Source organism: Phaseolus vulgaris, chromosome 9, assembly GCF_051622355.1.
Source record: "Phaseolus vulgaris cultivar YP4 chromosome 9, ASM5162235v1, whole genome shotgun sequence".
Taxonomy (NCBI): Eukaryota; Viridiplantae; Streptophyta; class Magnoliopsida; order Fabales; family Fabaceae; genus Phaseolus; species Phaseolus vulgaris.
In genome coordinates this window covers 35,420,986-35,434,721 of record NC_143506.1, presented here as the reverse complement: position 1 = coordinate 35,434,721, position 13,736 = coordinate 35,420,986, and the positions used below count along the sequence as shown (strand labels likewise).

The 13,736-nt window shown below is 30.8% G+C and overlaps 3 protein-coding genes across 7 annotated transcripts; 2 read left to right on the top strand and 1 right to left on the bottom strand.

Moving 5' to 3' along the window:
* Positions 1-2,665: 2,665 nt before the first annotated feature.
* Positions 2,666-3,221, top strand: LOC150025291 (uncharacterized). The gene has a single exon (XM_090295597.1). The coding sequence runs from the start codon at positions 2,726-2,728 to the stop codon at positions 2,981-2,983; it is 258 nt and encodes an 85-aa protein (XP_090151723.1). The 5' UTR covers positions 2,666-2,725; the 3' UTR covers positions 2,984-3,221.
* A 3,772-nt stretch (positions 3,222-6,993) lies between these two features.
* Positions 6,994-8,985, top strand: LOC137820796 (1,4-dihydroxy-2-naphthoyl-CoA thioesterase 1). 2 transcript variants are annotated; one of them, XM_068625046.2, is made up of 3 exons: positions 6,994-7,483; positions 7,591-7,782; positions 8,763-8,985. In XM_068625046.2, exons 1-3 carry the CDS (start codon positions 7,343-7,345, stop codon positions 8,913-8,915), a joined length of 486 nt encoding a protein of 161 aa, XP_068481147.1. In that variant the 5' UTR covers positions 6,994-7,342; the 3' UTR covers positions 8,916-8,985. The 2 variants fall into 2 exon arrangements, with proteins under 2 accessions (XP_068481147.1, XP_090151322.1); XM_090295196.1 differs by having other exon boundaries at positions 7,082-7,483; positions 8,748-8,985.
* LOC137820795 (uncharacterized) lies at positions 8,348-10,747 on the bottom strand. 4 transcript variants are annotated; one of them, XR_011082687.2, is made up of 7 exons: positions 10,384-10,735; positions 10,219-10,269; positions 9,548-9,681; positions 9,335-9,446; positions 9,119-9,230; positions 8,721-8,856; positions 8,348-8,619 (listed from the first exon to the last, which is right to left on the bottom strand). XR_011082687.2 is itself a non-coding variant. In XM_068625045.2 (5 exons), the coding sequence occupies exons 1-4, from the start codon at positions 10,675-10,677 to the stop codon at positions 9,359-9,361; spliced, it is 567 nt and encodes a 188-aa protein (XP_068481146.1). In that variant the 5' UTR covers positions 10,678-10,747; the 3' UTR covers positions 8,960-9,230; positions 9,335-9,358. The 4 variants fall into 4 exon arrangements, 1 of the variants encoding a protein (XP_068481146.1); XR_011082686.2 differs by having other exon boundaries at positions 8,348-8,856; XR_011082688.2 differs by lacking the exon at positions 8,721-8,856.
* Positions 10,748-13,736: the final 2,989 nt, after the last annotated feature.

Sequence of the window (13,736 nt, the reverse complement as noted above, 5' to 3'; positions counted from 1 at the left end):
ACTAACGTTTCACTTTTTTCCAGCATTTCAGATTCCAACTTAGCTCGTCTTATTGGTGATGAAGCACTAAAACACGTGCTCTTATGCAAAGTGGTGGAATCTGATTCGGAGTTATCTGTTCTAGACTGATAGACAGGAGTTATATTTGGATGATACAAGTTTTATATATGCTGTTTATTGTATTTTGCAGTGCACCAATTTAAGGAAGAGAGCATCTTTGATTTGTTTCATAGTTACTTCAGGAAATGAGTTGTTTGTAAACATCATACTGAATGTAGTTCTTTTCTTTTCGCTCTTATGCCTTATCTTATGATTCAGAAACACATATAAAATGGAGCAAATATCTGTAAGTTGTCCAATTAATCTTTGCAATGTTTCAATTTGTAGGTATTGATTAAATTGCATGACATTTTATCTACAATGGAGAGGAAATCTTTGCCAACTAGTGAATGCATTTTATGCATAAGTTTGGCAACATTATTTTTGACGATGACAATTGTCTTAATAGAAGAATTATGTGTGTTTGTGGATAAAAATGATATTTTATTCCCTCATTTAAATTTTGTTTCAAATGCATCCATCAATCATATTTTACACTAAAGAGTTTAATATTATCGCGGATGAATATTTTTCGTGAAGGGAATGCGTGTAGTGATAAGTTGGTTAATTTAGAATTTATTCATAGAGAATCTTTTCATTGGTATAATAGGTTTTCATCTAGTCTGTTCTTAGAATTCTTTATTAATAGGTATAATCTACCTATGTATCGTTTTTGTTAACATATGTGTTTTGGTCTAGTACTCCATATTTTTGTATTTTCTTTCTTTTTCTTTTTTTTAATAATAATTTTTTTTTCATGTAATGACAAATGACTGTTTTTACTTGAGGTGTCAGAGACTAGGTGAGATGTCAAGTAGCATAATGATGCTTAACATAAAAAAAATTTATAAAAAAAATAAAAAAATTATCCTCACCTCATATCTTTCGCAATATGTTAAGTAGTAAGTAGTTTTTTATTAGTAATCAGTGCGATAAGTTAATGATAGAACTAAATTAAGAAGAAAAAAAATTACACTAATATGCTCCAAAATTATGTTGTATCATTTGTGGGATATACCGCAAAAGATCTTATATCAATAAACCATTAACCCATTTATATAAACAATTATGACATTATTTCCAATGAAAAATTATAAGAGAGATGAATTTATTAGTTTTTATTATATATTACTTAATTGTATAATAATATATGAAAACTTATTGAGGAGATTAGTTACACTACAAGAAAATCATGAAATAGAAACCAATTCTCAAAGACAAAAATAATTAGTTGCAATAGTAACTAAATTAGAGACCATTTTAGAAACTAAAAAAAAATTTGGTTTCTATATTAGTTTCTATTATTGTTAAATAGTTTCTAAATTGATATCTAATTAGCAACCAAGGTTTTAGAGACCAAATTTAGAAATTAAATAATTGGTAGTTAAAAGTTTGGTTGTTAATTAGATATTAATTTAGAAACTATTTAACAATAATAGAAACTAATTTAGAAACTAATTGTTTTTTTAGTTTCTAAAATAGTCTCTAATTTAGTTATTATTGTAACTAATTATTTTAGTCTCTAAAATTTGATTTTTATTTCATGTTTTTCTTGTAGTGTTAAGGTGTATTTGGTAAAATGTATTATTCAGATTATAACTGTAATTAAGAGATAAATTTTTTATAAAACTATTTTACCTATGTTTGATAATGTAACTTTTAGCTTAGTTCAATAATATTTTCAATAATATATTTAGATAAAATTTATATTTTACTATCTTACTTTTTAAAATAATAATAAAAAATCCTAAACCATGCTTTACACTATTTTTAAATTATTGATTCAACGTTACATTTATTTATAATTATTCATTATTTATTTAATAAAATATTTTTTTCTACTGAGAAATTACAACTACTTTCAAGTTTTATACATAAATATTACTTGAAATTTAATTTATATAAATTATAAATAAATTTAAAAATATATATGATTTCCTAGTATTGACTTTCAAACTAATTTATAAGATTTGAACTAGCTTATTTCATATATTTTTTTCATATTTCAACTACTTTTTCAGTTAATTTTAGCTAATACAGCTTTAGACTAATGATGGGAAAGTTTGTCACTCTTTCAAAAGATTCATATAAGATACTTTAAAGAATGCTCTTAGGCATGAGCACAATAAAAATGAAAAAATTATATCAAACTTTGAATTTAAAATCAAGATCCTCTCCAATCCAATCCACTCCTGACTTGACTATTTTCTTCCATGAGTGGGTGGTGGGGCTTAACCAATTGGTGTAGGCTCGTATAATCAAGTTTGGAAGGTTGCATCATAGTAAAAAAAAATAGTGCCAACAAAAGCAAAGTTGAAGAATTAATGTTTCACCAAGCAAGGTAGGTGAGAAGTATTGCGTGACAATTAAAAAGGAGAGGAGAAGGATGCTTATGCCTCTTCTGTGTGGATCAATCACATGAGACATAAACATCCTTATCAGTTATCAGTGATTTCAGGGAATCCTTATCGTCCTTTTCATCACAGAATAAGTTAAACAATAGGGCATGTGACTTGCTTTGCCACTCTATAAATACAAGCAGCTGGTTGTATAAGCAAATGAGTGAAAACTAAGATAGCAGTTAGAGGTGAGTTTGGAAGGAGTTGAGTTGTAAGTGTTGAGAGTGATGATGAGAAGGGAAAAGAGAGTGGGAGGGAAGAGGTCATCTGCATACTCATTTTACAACATATGGAAGGCATGTTTCTCAGGTGAGAATAGGTATGATGAAGACAGTGGCAATGGGAATTGGAAAAGAGTATTTGCAAGTGATGAAGACAGACCACATTGGGTTGCAGAGCCTGGCATTGACAGAAAAGCCTCTGATTTCATTGCTAACTATTATGCCACCAGAGTCACCGATTCTCACAGCAAATTTGCATCTTAAAATTCCCTTTCTTCCCATTCATGCAGTTAGCCATGATTCTTCAATAATTACATATGTGGTCTCCACCAATCATTTTGGTGTTTATCTCTTTTACTCATATCACTTGTAATTCTTAGTTCCATCACTTGTACCTACTCCTCATTGCTACTACAAAAAGCAATAGAGCTACCAACGACTATAATCTGTCAGAAAATGTGAAAATCCTTCAGGAGTCACAATTTACCAGCTGATTATGAAATGAGTTAGTAATATTAGTGTGCCAATGAAACTATAACATCCATTAATAATTATCCATGCTATTTTTTCATTGAAAATTATTGATGAATTATCCATTAATAATTATTTACGGATAGAGGTGGCCAATATTTACTTCTATATCACTACAAGAAAAATCATTAAATATCAACTAAATTTAGAGATTCAAAATAATTAGTCACTATATTGACTAAATTAGATATTATTTTACAGACTAAAAAATTATTGGTATCTAAAGTGATTTCTATTATTAATAGAGATTAATTTAGAATATAAAGTAGTTAATAGCTAAAATCTTGGTAACTAATGGTTAGATACTAATTTAGAAACTACTTTATAAAATTTTATTGATAATAGAAACTACATTAGATGTCAATAATTTTTTTAGTTTATAAAATGGTATCTAATTTAGTCAATATAGTAATTAATTATTTTAGTCTCTAAAATTAGTTTCTATTTAATATATATATATAGTTTCTTTATATGGGTGTGGATGGATGTGGGTTTGTGTGTGTGGGTGTGAGTGTTTGTGCACGAACATGTGTGTATGTGTTTGTTTGTGTGCATGTGCTTGGGCGTGAGTGCTTGTGTGTGCGGGTGTGAGGGTTTATGGGGGTGGGTGTGAGTGTGTCCATGTATGTGTTTGTGTATATAGGTGTGTGTGTGTGCATGTATGTGTTTATGTGTATGTGTGTTTGAAGTGGGGTGTATGTTTGCGCTTGTGTTTGTGTGTGTATGTGTGGGTGGGTGGGTGTGTGCTAATGTATGCATATGTGTTTGTATGTGTGAGTGTGTGCATTCGTGTGTGTGTGTATGTGTATGTGGGTGGGTGGGTGGGTGGGTGTGGGTGTGGGTAGATGTAATGTGTGGGTGAATGGTTTGGGTGTCTATGTAGGTGCATATGTGTGGATGTCCATGTGTTAATTTGTTGGTGATTTTGGGTGTGTGTTGCTTTGTGTGTACGTGGGTTGGTGTTTGAGTGTTTGTGTAGGTGCGTGTATGGGTGGATGCATGTGCGTTTATGGGAGATTTGGGTGTTTTTGTTTATGGTTGGGTGTGCATGTGGGTTTATGGGTAGGTGTGGGTGTGAGTGTGTTTATCGGTGGGTTTGGGTGTGTGAGTAGGTTTATGGGTTAGTGTGGTTGTTTGTGTTTATGTGTGTGGGGGTGTGTATATGGATGGTGTGTGTGCATTTATGGGTGGCTTTGGGTGTGTGGGTACGTGAGTTTGTGGGTGTGTGTGCTTGTGTGGGTTTATAGGAGTGTTGGTGTATGAGTGTGGATGTGTGTGGGAGAGTGGGTGGGATGTGTGCGTGTGTGAATACGTATATGTTGGTGGGCAGGTGTGTTGTATGCATGTTTCTGTGTGAGTGTGATTGTGGGTGGTCGCGTGTTTGTGTGAGTAGGTACGTAGGTATGTATGTGCGTGTATGTCTGTATGTGAGTGTGTGGGGATGCATGTGTGTTTATGTGTGAGTGTGTAGATATATTTGTGTTCAGGAGTGTAGGTTTGTGGGTGTATACGTGTGTGGATAGGTGTGGGTGAATGGGTTTGCGGATGGGTATGGGTGGATGTGTTGTATGCACATTTGTGTGTGTGTGTGTATGGATGCGTATGTGTTTGTGTGTACGTGGGTGTGGGTGTGGGTGTGGGTGTGGGTGGGTAGGTGTCTGTGTGCATGTGTGTCCCCTAATTGGTGAGTCATTATTTCATTAATTCATTTGATTGTGAACTTTATAATGAAATGGATAGTTGAACCACCTCCACGAGCATGACGAGGCTGTTGTCACAGAGGTCGTCCACGAGCTTTGTGTCGTCAACGACGATAATGAACTTATCGGAGGTGGTCTCCAACATCTTCTTGCGGAGAAGGACCATATTGCGGCTTTGACAAGATTGAGGTGAGGATCGAAGTTGTCCTTGGTAAGGATAATGAAGTGAATGGTTGGGAAACATTGAGGACGTGTGTGCAGTTTAAGAAAGGTAGGGGTGTGCAGGATAGCTCCGGGAGCGTGTTGGTGTACGGAGGATAGATAATGGGATGAAGAGAGGGATAAGGAGGTTATTGAAGAAGCGAAGAAATCCAGGTTTGTTTCTTTAATTTTTTTTTCACTTTATTATTTTTTTGCTTCATTAATATTCATTTTTCTGCACCCATAATTGGGGTTATGATTTTTGACATGTGTCTTGACTATTTTGTTATCCTATATACATACATCAATAAGAAAGTGCAAGAATATTTACACTGTTTTTCGATCCATCTTATTTGTTTAAGTTGGTATCAGAGTGGGTAGGATCTTGCTATGCCTTCTTCATTGTCATTGTCTCCGTTGTTGTCCAGTGTTGTTTTTTATAAAAAAAAAAAAAGGGTAAGGCTTAGGTGCACCTTGAGGAGCGCAATCCAGCTGCGATGGTATCGCAACCAACTGTTTGTTTTTTACTTCATTTTTATGTTCTTATTACCACCTTTGTGTTTGAAGACTTACTCTCACGATTTTAGGGTTAAACTTAATCTAATGTGTTCTTAATGCATAAAAAAAAACTTTGTAATGAAATAATAATTCTAGTTTGTCTAGAGAGACTCTGTGTATTTGTGCTTAAATTGAGAGACATTTTAAGTGTATAATCTAGAGAAACTTTATGTACATAGTTTGAAGAGACATTGTGTATTCAAATAGTCTAGAGAAACTTTATGTTGTAAGTTAGAAGTGACATAATAATATTTATAATATAAAGTGAAACTCTTTTTCATTTTTATTAGAGAAATGGATGTAGTTCACGTTGGATGAACCAGTATAAGAATTTCGTTACTACTGAACTTTCTATAACACATACATATCTTATTCGCTATCTCTTTCAATAAGATTTGTGAACTTGTTCATAAAATCATTAGACAATCCCCTACCAATGTCTAATAGACCTCTTACAAAAAGATTTTTTAAATTTTTTTAACTTTACTTAAATTATCCCCTTCCTAAAATTAAGATATTGTTTCATTCATTTTCATAGTTACAAACATCTAGTCATAGTAGCAAAATATTCTCTTGACTTTTAAATTTTATAATTCATTAATAACATAGTGGCAAAATACTTTCTTGACTTTTAAATTTTATAATTCATTAATTTTATTTTTAGAATAGGATTTTATAGTTTACAATAGTTACAAATTTTGATTTATTTTCAATTTATTGTATGTTTTATAATAAACATTCCATGTTGTGAATTTTTTATGTGTGACTTAAGGTTAATTATAAGTTGATTCTAAATTATCTTAGACTATTGTTTTATAAATTATGGTTGAATGAATTTTAGTATGATGTAGATTAGTTTTATTTGAAGTAACCATATAAAATTGAATCAACATTAGAACAATAATAATGTGGTATCTCATTTTTAATCATATATTTTTAATCAAACATTGAAAACATATAATTTTCAACTACAACTTTATTAATGATTTAAAAAATTAAAGAAGCTTTAACCTCCATTAAAATTCTCTTTTACATAATTATCCACTATAATCCCATCATAATAGACAAATATGACAACTACATTATACAAGTAAACAATAAATCGTTCTTTAAAATTTATAATTCAATATTAATTTAGTCACTAAAAAATAAACTTAATATTAAATTAGTCTTTAAACATTAGATTTTTTATATAACGGTCCAGTAAAATTTAATAACATAACACATTCTTTATATTTGTATATTCAACCATCAAAATAACCATTTAGCCTAAAAATTCGCCCTACCAATCTTTGAACAGTAAAAGAATCCAAGACTTTGATTCAACGTAAGAAAAAATCCTGTTTTATTAACTCCATTTCTAACATCCACCATGTCTCTCATGATGAACCCTTCCTCCATCTTCTGCATGACTTATCCAAACTTTTAAAACTCCACTCACCAACCACTAAATCATGTTTCTCTAAATGCCTAAACCACCCTCCAAACCAACCAACCAACCCCAACAATTTTCTAGTCAATATTATACATACAACTTTCCCATTTTGCAAAGCCTCAACTCACAAAAAGTTTCACCATTACATAATCTGTCAACAGGGGAAAGCTTGTAGCTTTAATCTGATCTAATTTGTTCATGGAGGATCAGCCATCATCATCATCAAAATCAAAAACTGCTGTTTTGGATCAACCCCTTCATTTAATGGGGTTTGAACTTGAAGAATTATCACCACAAAAAATCACTGGCCGTCTCCTTGTCACCCAGAAGTGCTGCCAGGTCAAGCCAATTTCATTTTTTTTTTCTCAATAATAAGTTTTTTGTGTGTGTTTCTGAATGTTACAGAAAGTTACATTTTTCATGGTTTTTGATTGTGCATGAGGCAGCCATTTAAGGTGCTTCATGGAGGGGTTTCAGCATTGATAGCAGAGTCTTTGGCAAGCATGGGAGCACACATGGCTTCTGGGTATAAAAGAGTTGCTGGAATTCAACTAAGCATCAACCATTTGAAACGAGCTGAGATGGGTGACTTGGTGCACGCAGAAGCTAAACCTTTAAATGTTGGCAAAACAATTCAGGTGCTTCCCACGAAAATTCTTTATGTTTTTTGCAGTTTTTGTTTAATTCTTATAGCATAAAACTCAACAAATGACTATAATTATATGAGATATGAATGAGAAACATGTTTGTTTTGGTTAGTGGAATTGAGATCATGAACCTTATCTCTTCTTGCGAAGACAATAGCAATAAATTGAAAAGGACAGAAGAATTCGATTTCACATTTAGTAATGACAAGTGGACGGATCAAAATGATTCTATTTCACCTAACTTTCATTCCTCTCATTCACTCACTTTTATCACACTTATCCTATAATTTCAATTTTTACAATTTTTTATTTCAAATTTTAATTAATAATTATAAGCATAATATTTTTGAGAAAAGATTATTTTATCTTTAAAAAAGTAAATTCTAAAATCTACACTTCGAAATTGTATTTTCTCTTATTTACATCTTTCGTTATTTCAAATTTAGAATTAATTTTCAGATTTTACAATTTTGAACATTTTTTTAAAATAAATATATTTTAGATTATAAAATTCAAAAGGTATTCTTAAATTTAACCTAGGTACGAGTAGTAAAAATAAAAAATAATAATTCAATGTATCTCATAATTTTTTAAATGTTGGGTAAAGTATTGCTAGAATTAGAGATGCGACTACAAATAAAGTCACCAACACACTCCAGAACAGTTACAAATTGTGAATCTTAATGGAAAATCACATCCCAATTATCCCCACAAAGAGTTGAGTAGGATGAAATGAGAGGACAATGTATTTGTACAAGTTTTTCCATAGCCTTATAGACATTCCTAGCTTCATTCTGCTTGACAAGGGCCTCTAACAATCTGCTATCTCTGTAATGAGTAAATATTTGTTGGCTAGATACCATCCATAAAAGACATTAAAGAAAAGACCCTGTTCATCAAATTACTATGTTGTTGCTACTAAGGCTTACAAATATGAGAAATGTATGTCATGGCAGTTTTATCTGTAGCAGGTGTGGGAGGTGAGACTATGGAAGATTGATGCTTCAAACTCACAAAGCAGATCCTTGGTTTCATCTTCTAGAGTAACTCTAGTAACCAATATGCCTGTCCCAGTTCATGCAAAAGATGCTGCTGAACCGTTAAAGAAGTTTGCAAAACTGTAAACATATTTATGACATTTTTTCTTAAAGTGAAATTCAAATTCTGCTTGAATAGAATTAATTATATATTAAACCAATGGTCCAAATGTTTACGTATGTTACATGTAAGAAACTACTATTAATGCACAACATCATATATCTAAAATATGGTTCACATGCCCCAGAAAACTCCCAGCCTCAAATAAGCCAACTTATTGAGTCAATACCTATAAATGGATCAACAGAGAACTAGCACAGAGCTTCTTTCTCATGATTTTGCAACATCAGCTTCAAAGTTAAAAGCCCAACAGTTCTTTGGGATCATATTTCAGTATAAACCTGTAATTTCAATTTTCAACAAAAATCATAAGGCTGAAAATGTTGTATATCTATTCAGTGATTCCCATTCAACAAAACCAAGCAAGCTCAGTTCCAGAACATACAAGCTTTACTCAACGTTATAAAGGTTAGGATGTTGGGTTCTTCTTGCGAGAGGATTTTGATCTGACAGTGTTCATGCCCTTTGTTCCCATAGGAACACCAGCAATTTTATGCCTACCACCAAACATTGACATAACATCATCAGAGATTGACTAACAATAGCAGCAAGTATTCACCAAAAAGAACAAAAATTAAGCTAGAAAAACAGTAATTGCCTGAGAAGACTAAGTTGTTGGGTTAATTCATTCAGCTCCAGACTAGAAAGTTTGAGGGAAGATAAAGTCCCAGGCACCTCTTCCGAAACAACCTTAGACAATTTCTTCACTGAAGCTCCTAATCTTCCAAAAGCCTGTGCGAAAAACAAATAGCAACTCTTTGAATTTTATCCATTCAACACATCACTGCACATATATGGGTTTCACACTAACACATCATGACCACATATCAGACGCATTTACCGACAACTTTTCATGATATAAACTTTTTTAGATAGTATAATTATGGTCCAAACCAATAACTGTCGGAACATTCCCCATTCAACACACCACTACATACATCTAGGATTAAAAGGAATAATTTAACAAGTTAAATTTGTTAAAAACACTCTTAAAATATAGCTTGCGTAGACTATAAGAAACATCTGCAACAGCAATGTCAAGCAATGTCTCTGCTAGAACATTTACGTCTGCAACTGAAATTGAGATAATAACTCAAGGATGTTAGGTTTCTACTATCACATTGAAACCACAATTCTGATCACATCAGCAGCATTTATCCGCAAAATCAAAACCGAAACAACAATTCAAAACCTTAAACAATCACAAAAGCCGCAATTTAAAACTTTAATCAATATATTCCCGAGTGCATGAGATAAATATTAACTTACAATTAGGGTAGGAATGGAAACCAGAGCTACAGAGAAAAACGCTCCAAAAGCCTGCAAGCCCGAAAAACGCAGGTTCAGTTTACTTGATTTTGAAGCCAAAAATGCTTAAAGATGCAATTTCCATTCTTATTTGTTTAACAAATGGGCAATGATATAAGATAGCACCATGGAGAGGACGAACAAGTGTGGTAGAAGCCCCAAGTAAGGGTTGGGTCGGAACCCTAGATTTTTTGCCACTTCAATGGGCAAAGCTGCCACGACCAGCGACTGCGATGCTGACGTAAAATCAGGTTTCTGCTGTTCTGAGATTACCGGCGCCGGGACTGTGTCCCCGGCGACCGGCGTCGAGGTGGCTGAGATACTGACACGAACGGAGAACGGGGCACGTAAGGTGGCGGCCATTGAAACCCCGTTCAACTTGAAAGGATGCGAAGACAGTAAATGCGTTTGAGAGAACATTGTCAATTATGATGCAAAGTTTCCGATTTTGCAATGAACTGATTCAACCCAAACTACTGTCACAAAAATAACCCACACACTTTTTTTTTGTAATATAATGATAATTATTAATTATATATTTAATCTGTAAAACTTTGGAAAAAATCTGACTTTCGTCTCTCAAATTACAAAAATATTTTTCTTAAAATTAAAACATATGTAATTTATTCTATAAACATTAAATTTGATAGACTTTAAATCATTTCTAAACTTTAAAATTTAAATCTTAAATTATAAATCTAAAGAACTTAATCTCTAAATCAAATAAGTCGTTTTGCCTTTTCAATTTAATATTTAACTACTAAATTTATTTTTTTCAATTTTGACGAACTATTTTTTTTTTTTTCAATTTTCAAGACCAAAACTATAATTATCCAAGATTTTCATTATTAAAAGCATAGTTAAACCTAGATATAATTGCACAATCTTTTCTTAATACGTATATATTTTTCAAGTTACGTTAGTTTGGTAAAGAAAATACGATAATGAAGAATACAAATATATTTATTAAATGTTTGATTTCAAAATATAGACGATAAAACAGCACAAATTAATTCAACATGGAAAGGATAAAAGTTGTGTAATTTTTATTATAAATGATGAGATAAATTTGTAATCTTCAAAACTAAAATTGTAGTGCACATTAAAACTATCTGTAAAACTAGTCTATTTTTCCTATTTTATTATCTATCAATCTATAAGAAAACTCGACCCTTTGAAGACACGTTTCAGCATTTAATAAAATAATTTCTCGTTTATTTCTTATTTCCTTTTTTTTATGTTTGTCCTCTAAAAGCTTAAATAATTTTATGTGTTTCTCTATCACTTTTTTTTATGTTTTTTTATAAGACACAATTCTCTTTTTCTCCCTCAAAATTCATTTTCCTAAAAACGTGTTTCTCCCATGTTGAAATATAGTTTCAACATAAAAAAAAAAGTAAGTGATATATATATATATATGAGATTCTTTTCTTTTCTTTTGAACTTCATTTTTATTATTTTATTTTGGTTTTAGAGATTTTGATTGAAAAATCAAATTTCATCAAATAAAAATAAAATTAATCCATACGATTAATATATAATCACACATTATTTAAAAATCAAAACTAAAGATAATTTAAATACAATTTTTTTTAATCCACTAAGATACGTTTAAAAATAAAATCGTGACTCAAAAAGACTTTAAAATAATAATATACCATATATGAAGATTAAAAAACTTCAAAACAGATAATATTTCAAATATAATAATTAATTGTTGATATCTCAAAATCGTAACATTCCCCAATTTTTAATGTTAAATCATGATGGGATTTAATATTGGAGGCAAGGATTTTTTGATAAGGAATATGCAGTTAATTAGTAAGAAAAGTAAAAGCTTTTTTGGTAAAAGAATGGAAGAATGAATCAGCAATCCAACACTATTACTGGCAACTGAAATATCGTTCAACACATGACACAACAAATTTTAGTTCTAGAAAAAGGGCTCTTTAAAAAGTTTATTTGAATATAGTATTGTATTTTGCATTTCAACAAACTATTTTAGTTAAAATAATGCAAAAAAATAAATGTCATTGACTACCTATACACATAAAAAAAAATTTATCTGCAATAAAATTATTAAATAAATGGGAACCACTCCATGTGGTCTAAACATAAACTCTAAACATATACACATAAATAACTAACATATCTCATATCTTCTCTATGTTGCAATGTCCAATTAAATATTTAATTGATCAATTACCATAAATCAATAACTAATTATGTATGCGTTATTAAAATTATTCAAAAAATTTATTATTATACTAAAAATAAAATTGAAAATATTTATTGTATAAAAAATACAATAAATATTATTGCGGTGTGACCTTTATTTTATTTTATTTAAAATAAATAAATTTAATGTACTAAAAAAAGATAATGTTTTATTTTAATAAATAAGTTAATATTAAGAGTGACATTGGATCTAGTTTTAAGTAAAATCTTATATTTAAATTTTTTTAATAAAAAAAATAATATAAAGAAGAGATTTCAATAAGATAGTCTTTAAAAAATTAGTCATCTTTATTAAAATATTTGTAGCAAAACTTTGTTTTGATAAAATACTTTGATATACTTACATAAATATAGAGAGAAAATATATGCAAAACAAAATTTTAATTATATTTTGTCAAATTTTCTAACGACCCTCGTACTTGAATTCATTTTTTTTATATTAATTGAATGAATTGAAACATAGATAAAATTTAAATTTTTCAGCAAAAGAAATATGTTTTTTTATAATTAATAAAATTTTATTTTATTTTTAAAAGGATTCTTTAATCGGGTTGGCTTGCGGGCTATCTCTTATCCGAGAGCGGGAGTTTCTTCCTGCACCCCCATAATTTTTAAAATTTCAAAACTAGCATTTACCTTTTATTTGAAAAGGGGCACCTGCATTTTTTAAATTATGGAAATGCATTTTTTGTATTACGGATTCTAAAATCTGGAAACATTTTATGAATCCACAAATCTGGAAGATTACAAGACTCACCAATTTAGAAGATTTACGGATGCACCAATCTGGGAGTTTTGCGGATTCAATATTTTGGAAGATAAAAAAAAAACAAAGTGTGGATTCCCTGTTCCATAAATCTAGCAAACTATACTGTCTGGAATCACAACATATGTACGGTAGAAACGTAAATTTGCAATAAAAACATAACTATAGATCTGAAAACCAAAAAAAAAATACTTATCTTCTTCTCCAAACAGAGAACCACCAAGACAAACCACCACCAAGTCGTTGAATACACCACCGATCACCACCAAGAGAAACACCTTCCTGTGCCAAGAGACGGAGTAGCACCACTGTTGAGAGAGCAATGCAGTCTGTCTGTATGAAAATGAAGAAGAAAGAGTAGAGTGTGGGTGTTGTGTGTATTTTAGGGTTTTAGAGAATGTTAGGAATAAATTGTCTTTGCATAACATTGTGGGGGTGCAGGAAGAAAAATATAGGGGTGTAAGAAGAAATTGAC

Coding starts and splice junctions, on each gene's coding strand:
- LOC137820795 (XM_068625045.2), bottom strand. CDS start 10,677: ATGTTCTCTCAAACGCATTTACTGTCTTCGCATCCTTTCAAGTTGAAC. Junction 10,270..10,383: donor ACTTGTTCGTCCTCTCCATG/GTGCTATCTTAT, acceptor TCGGGCTTGCAG/GCTTTTGGAGCGTTTTTCTC. Junction 9,682..10,218: donor TTTCCATTCCTACCCTAATT/GTAAGTTAATAT, acceptor TTTTTCGCACAG/GCTTTTGGAAGATTAGGAGC.
- LOC150025291 (XM_090295597.1), top strand. CDS start 2,726: ATGATGAGAAGGGAAAAGAGAGTGGGAGGGAAGAGGTCATCTGCATAC.
- LOC137820796 (XM_068625046.2), top strand. CDS start 7,343: ATGGAGGATCAGCCATCATCATCATCAAAATCAAAAACTGCTGTTTTG. Junction 7,484..7,590: donor TCACCCAGAAGTGCTGCCAG/GTCAAGCCAATT, acceptor TGCATGAGGCAG/CCATTTAAGGTGCTTCATGG. Junction 7,783..8,762: donor ATGTTGGCAAAACAATTCAG/GTGCTTCCCACG, acceptor TATCTGTAGCAG/GTGTGGGAGGTGAGACTATG.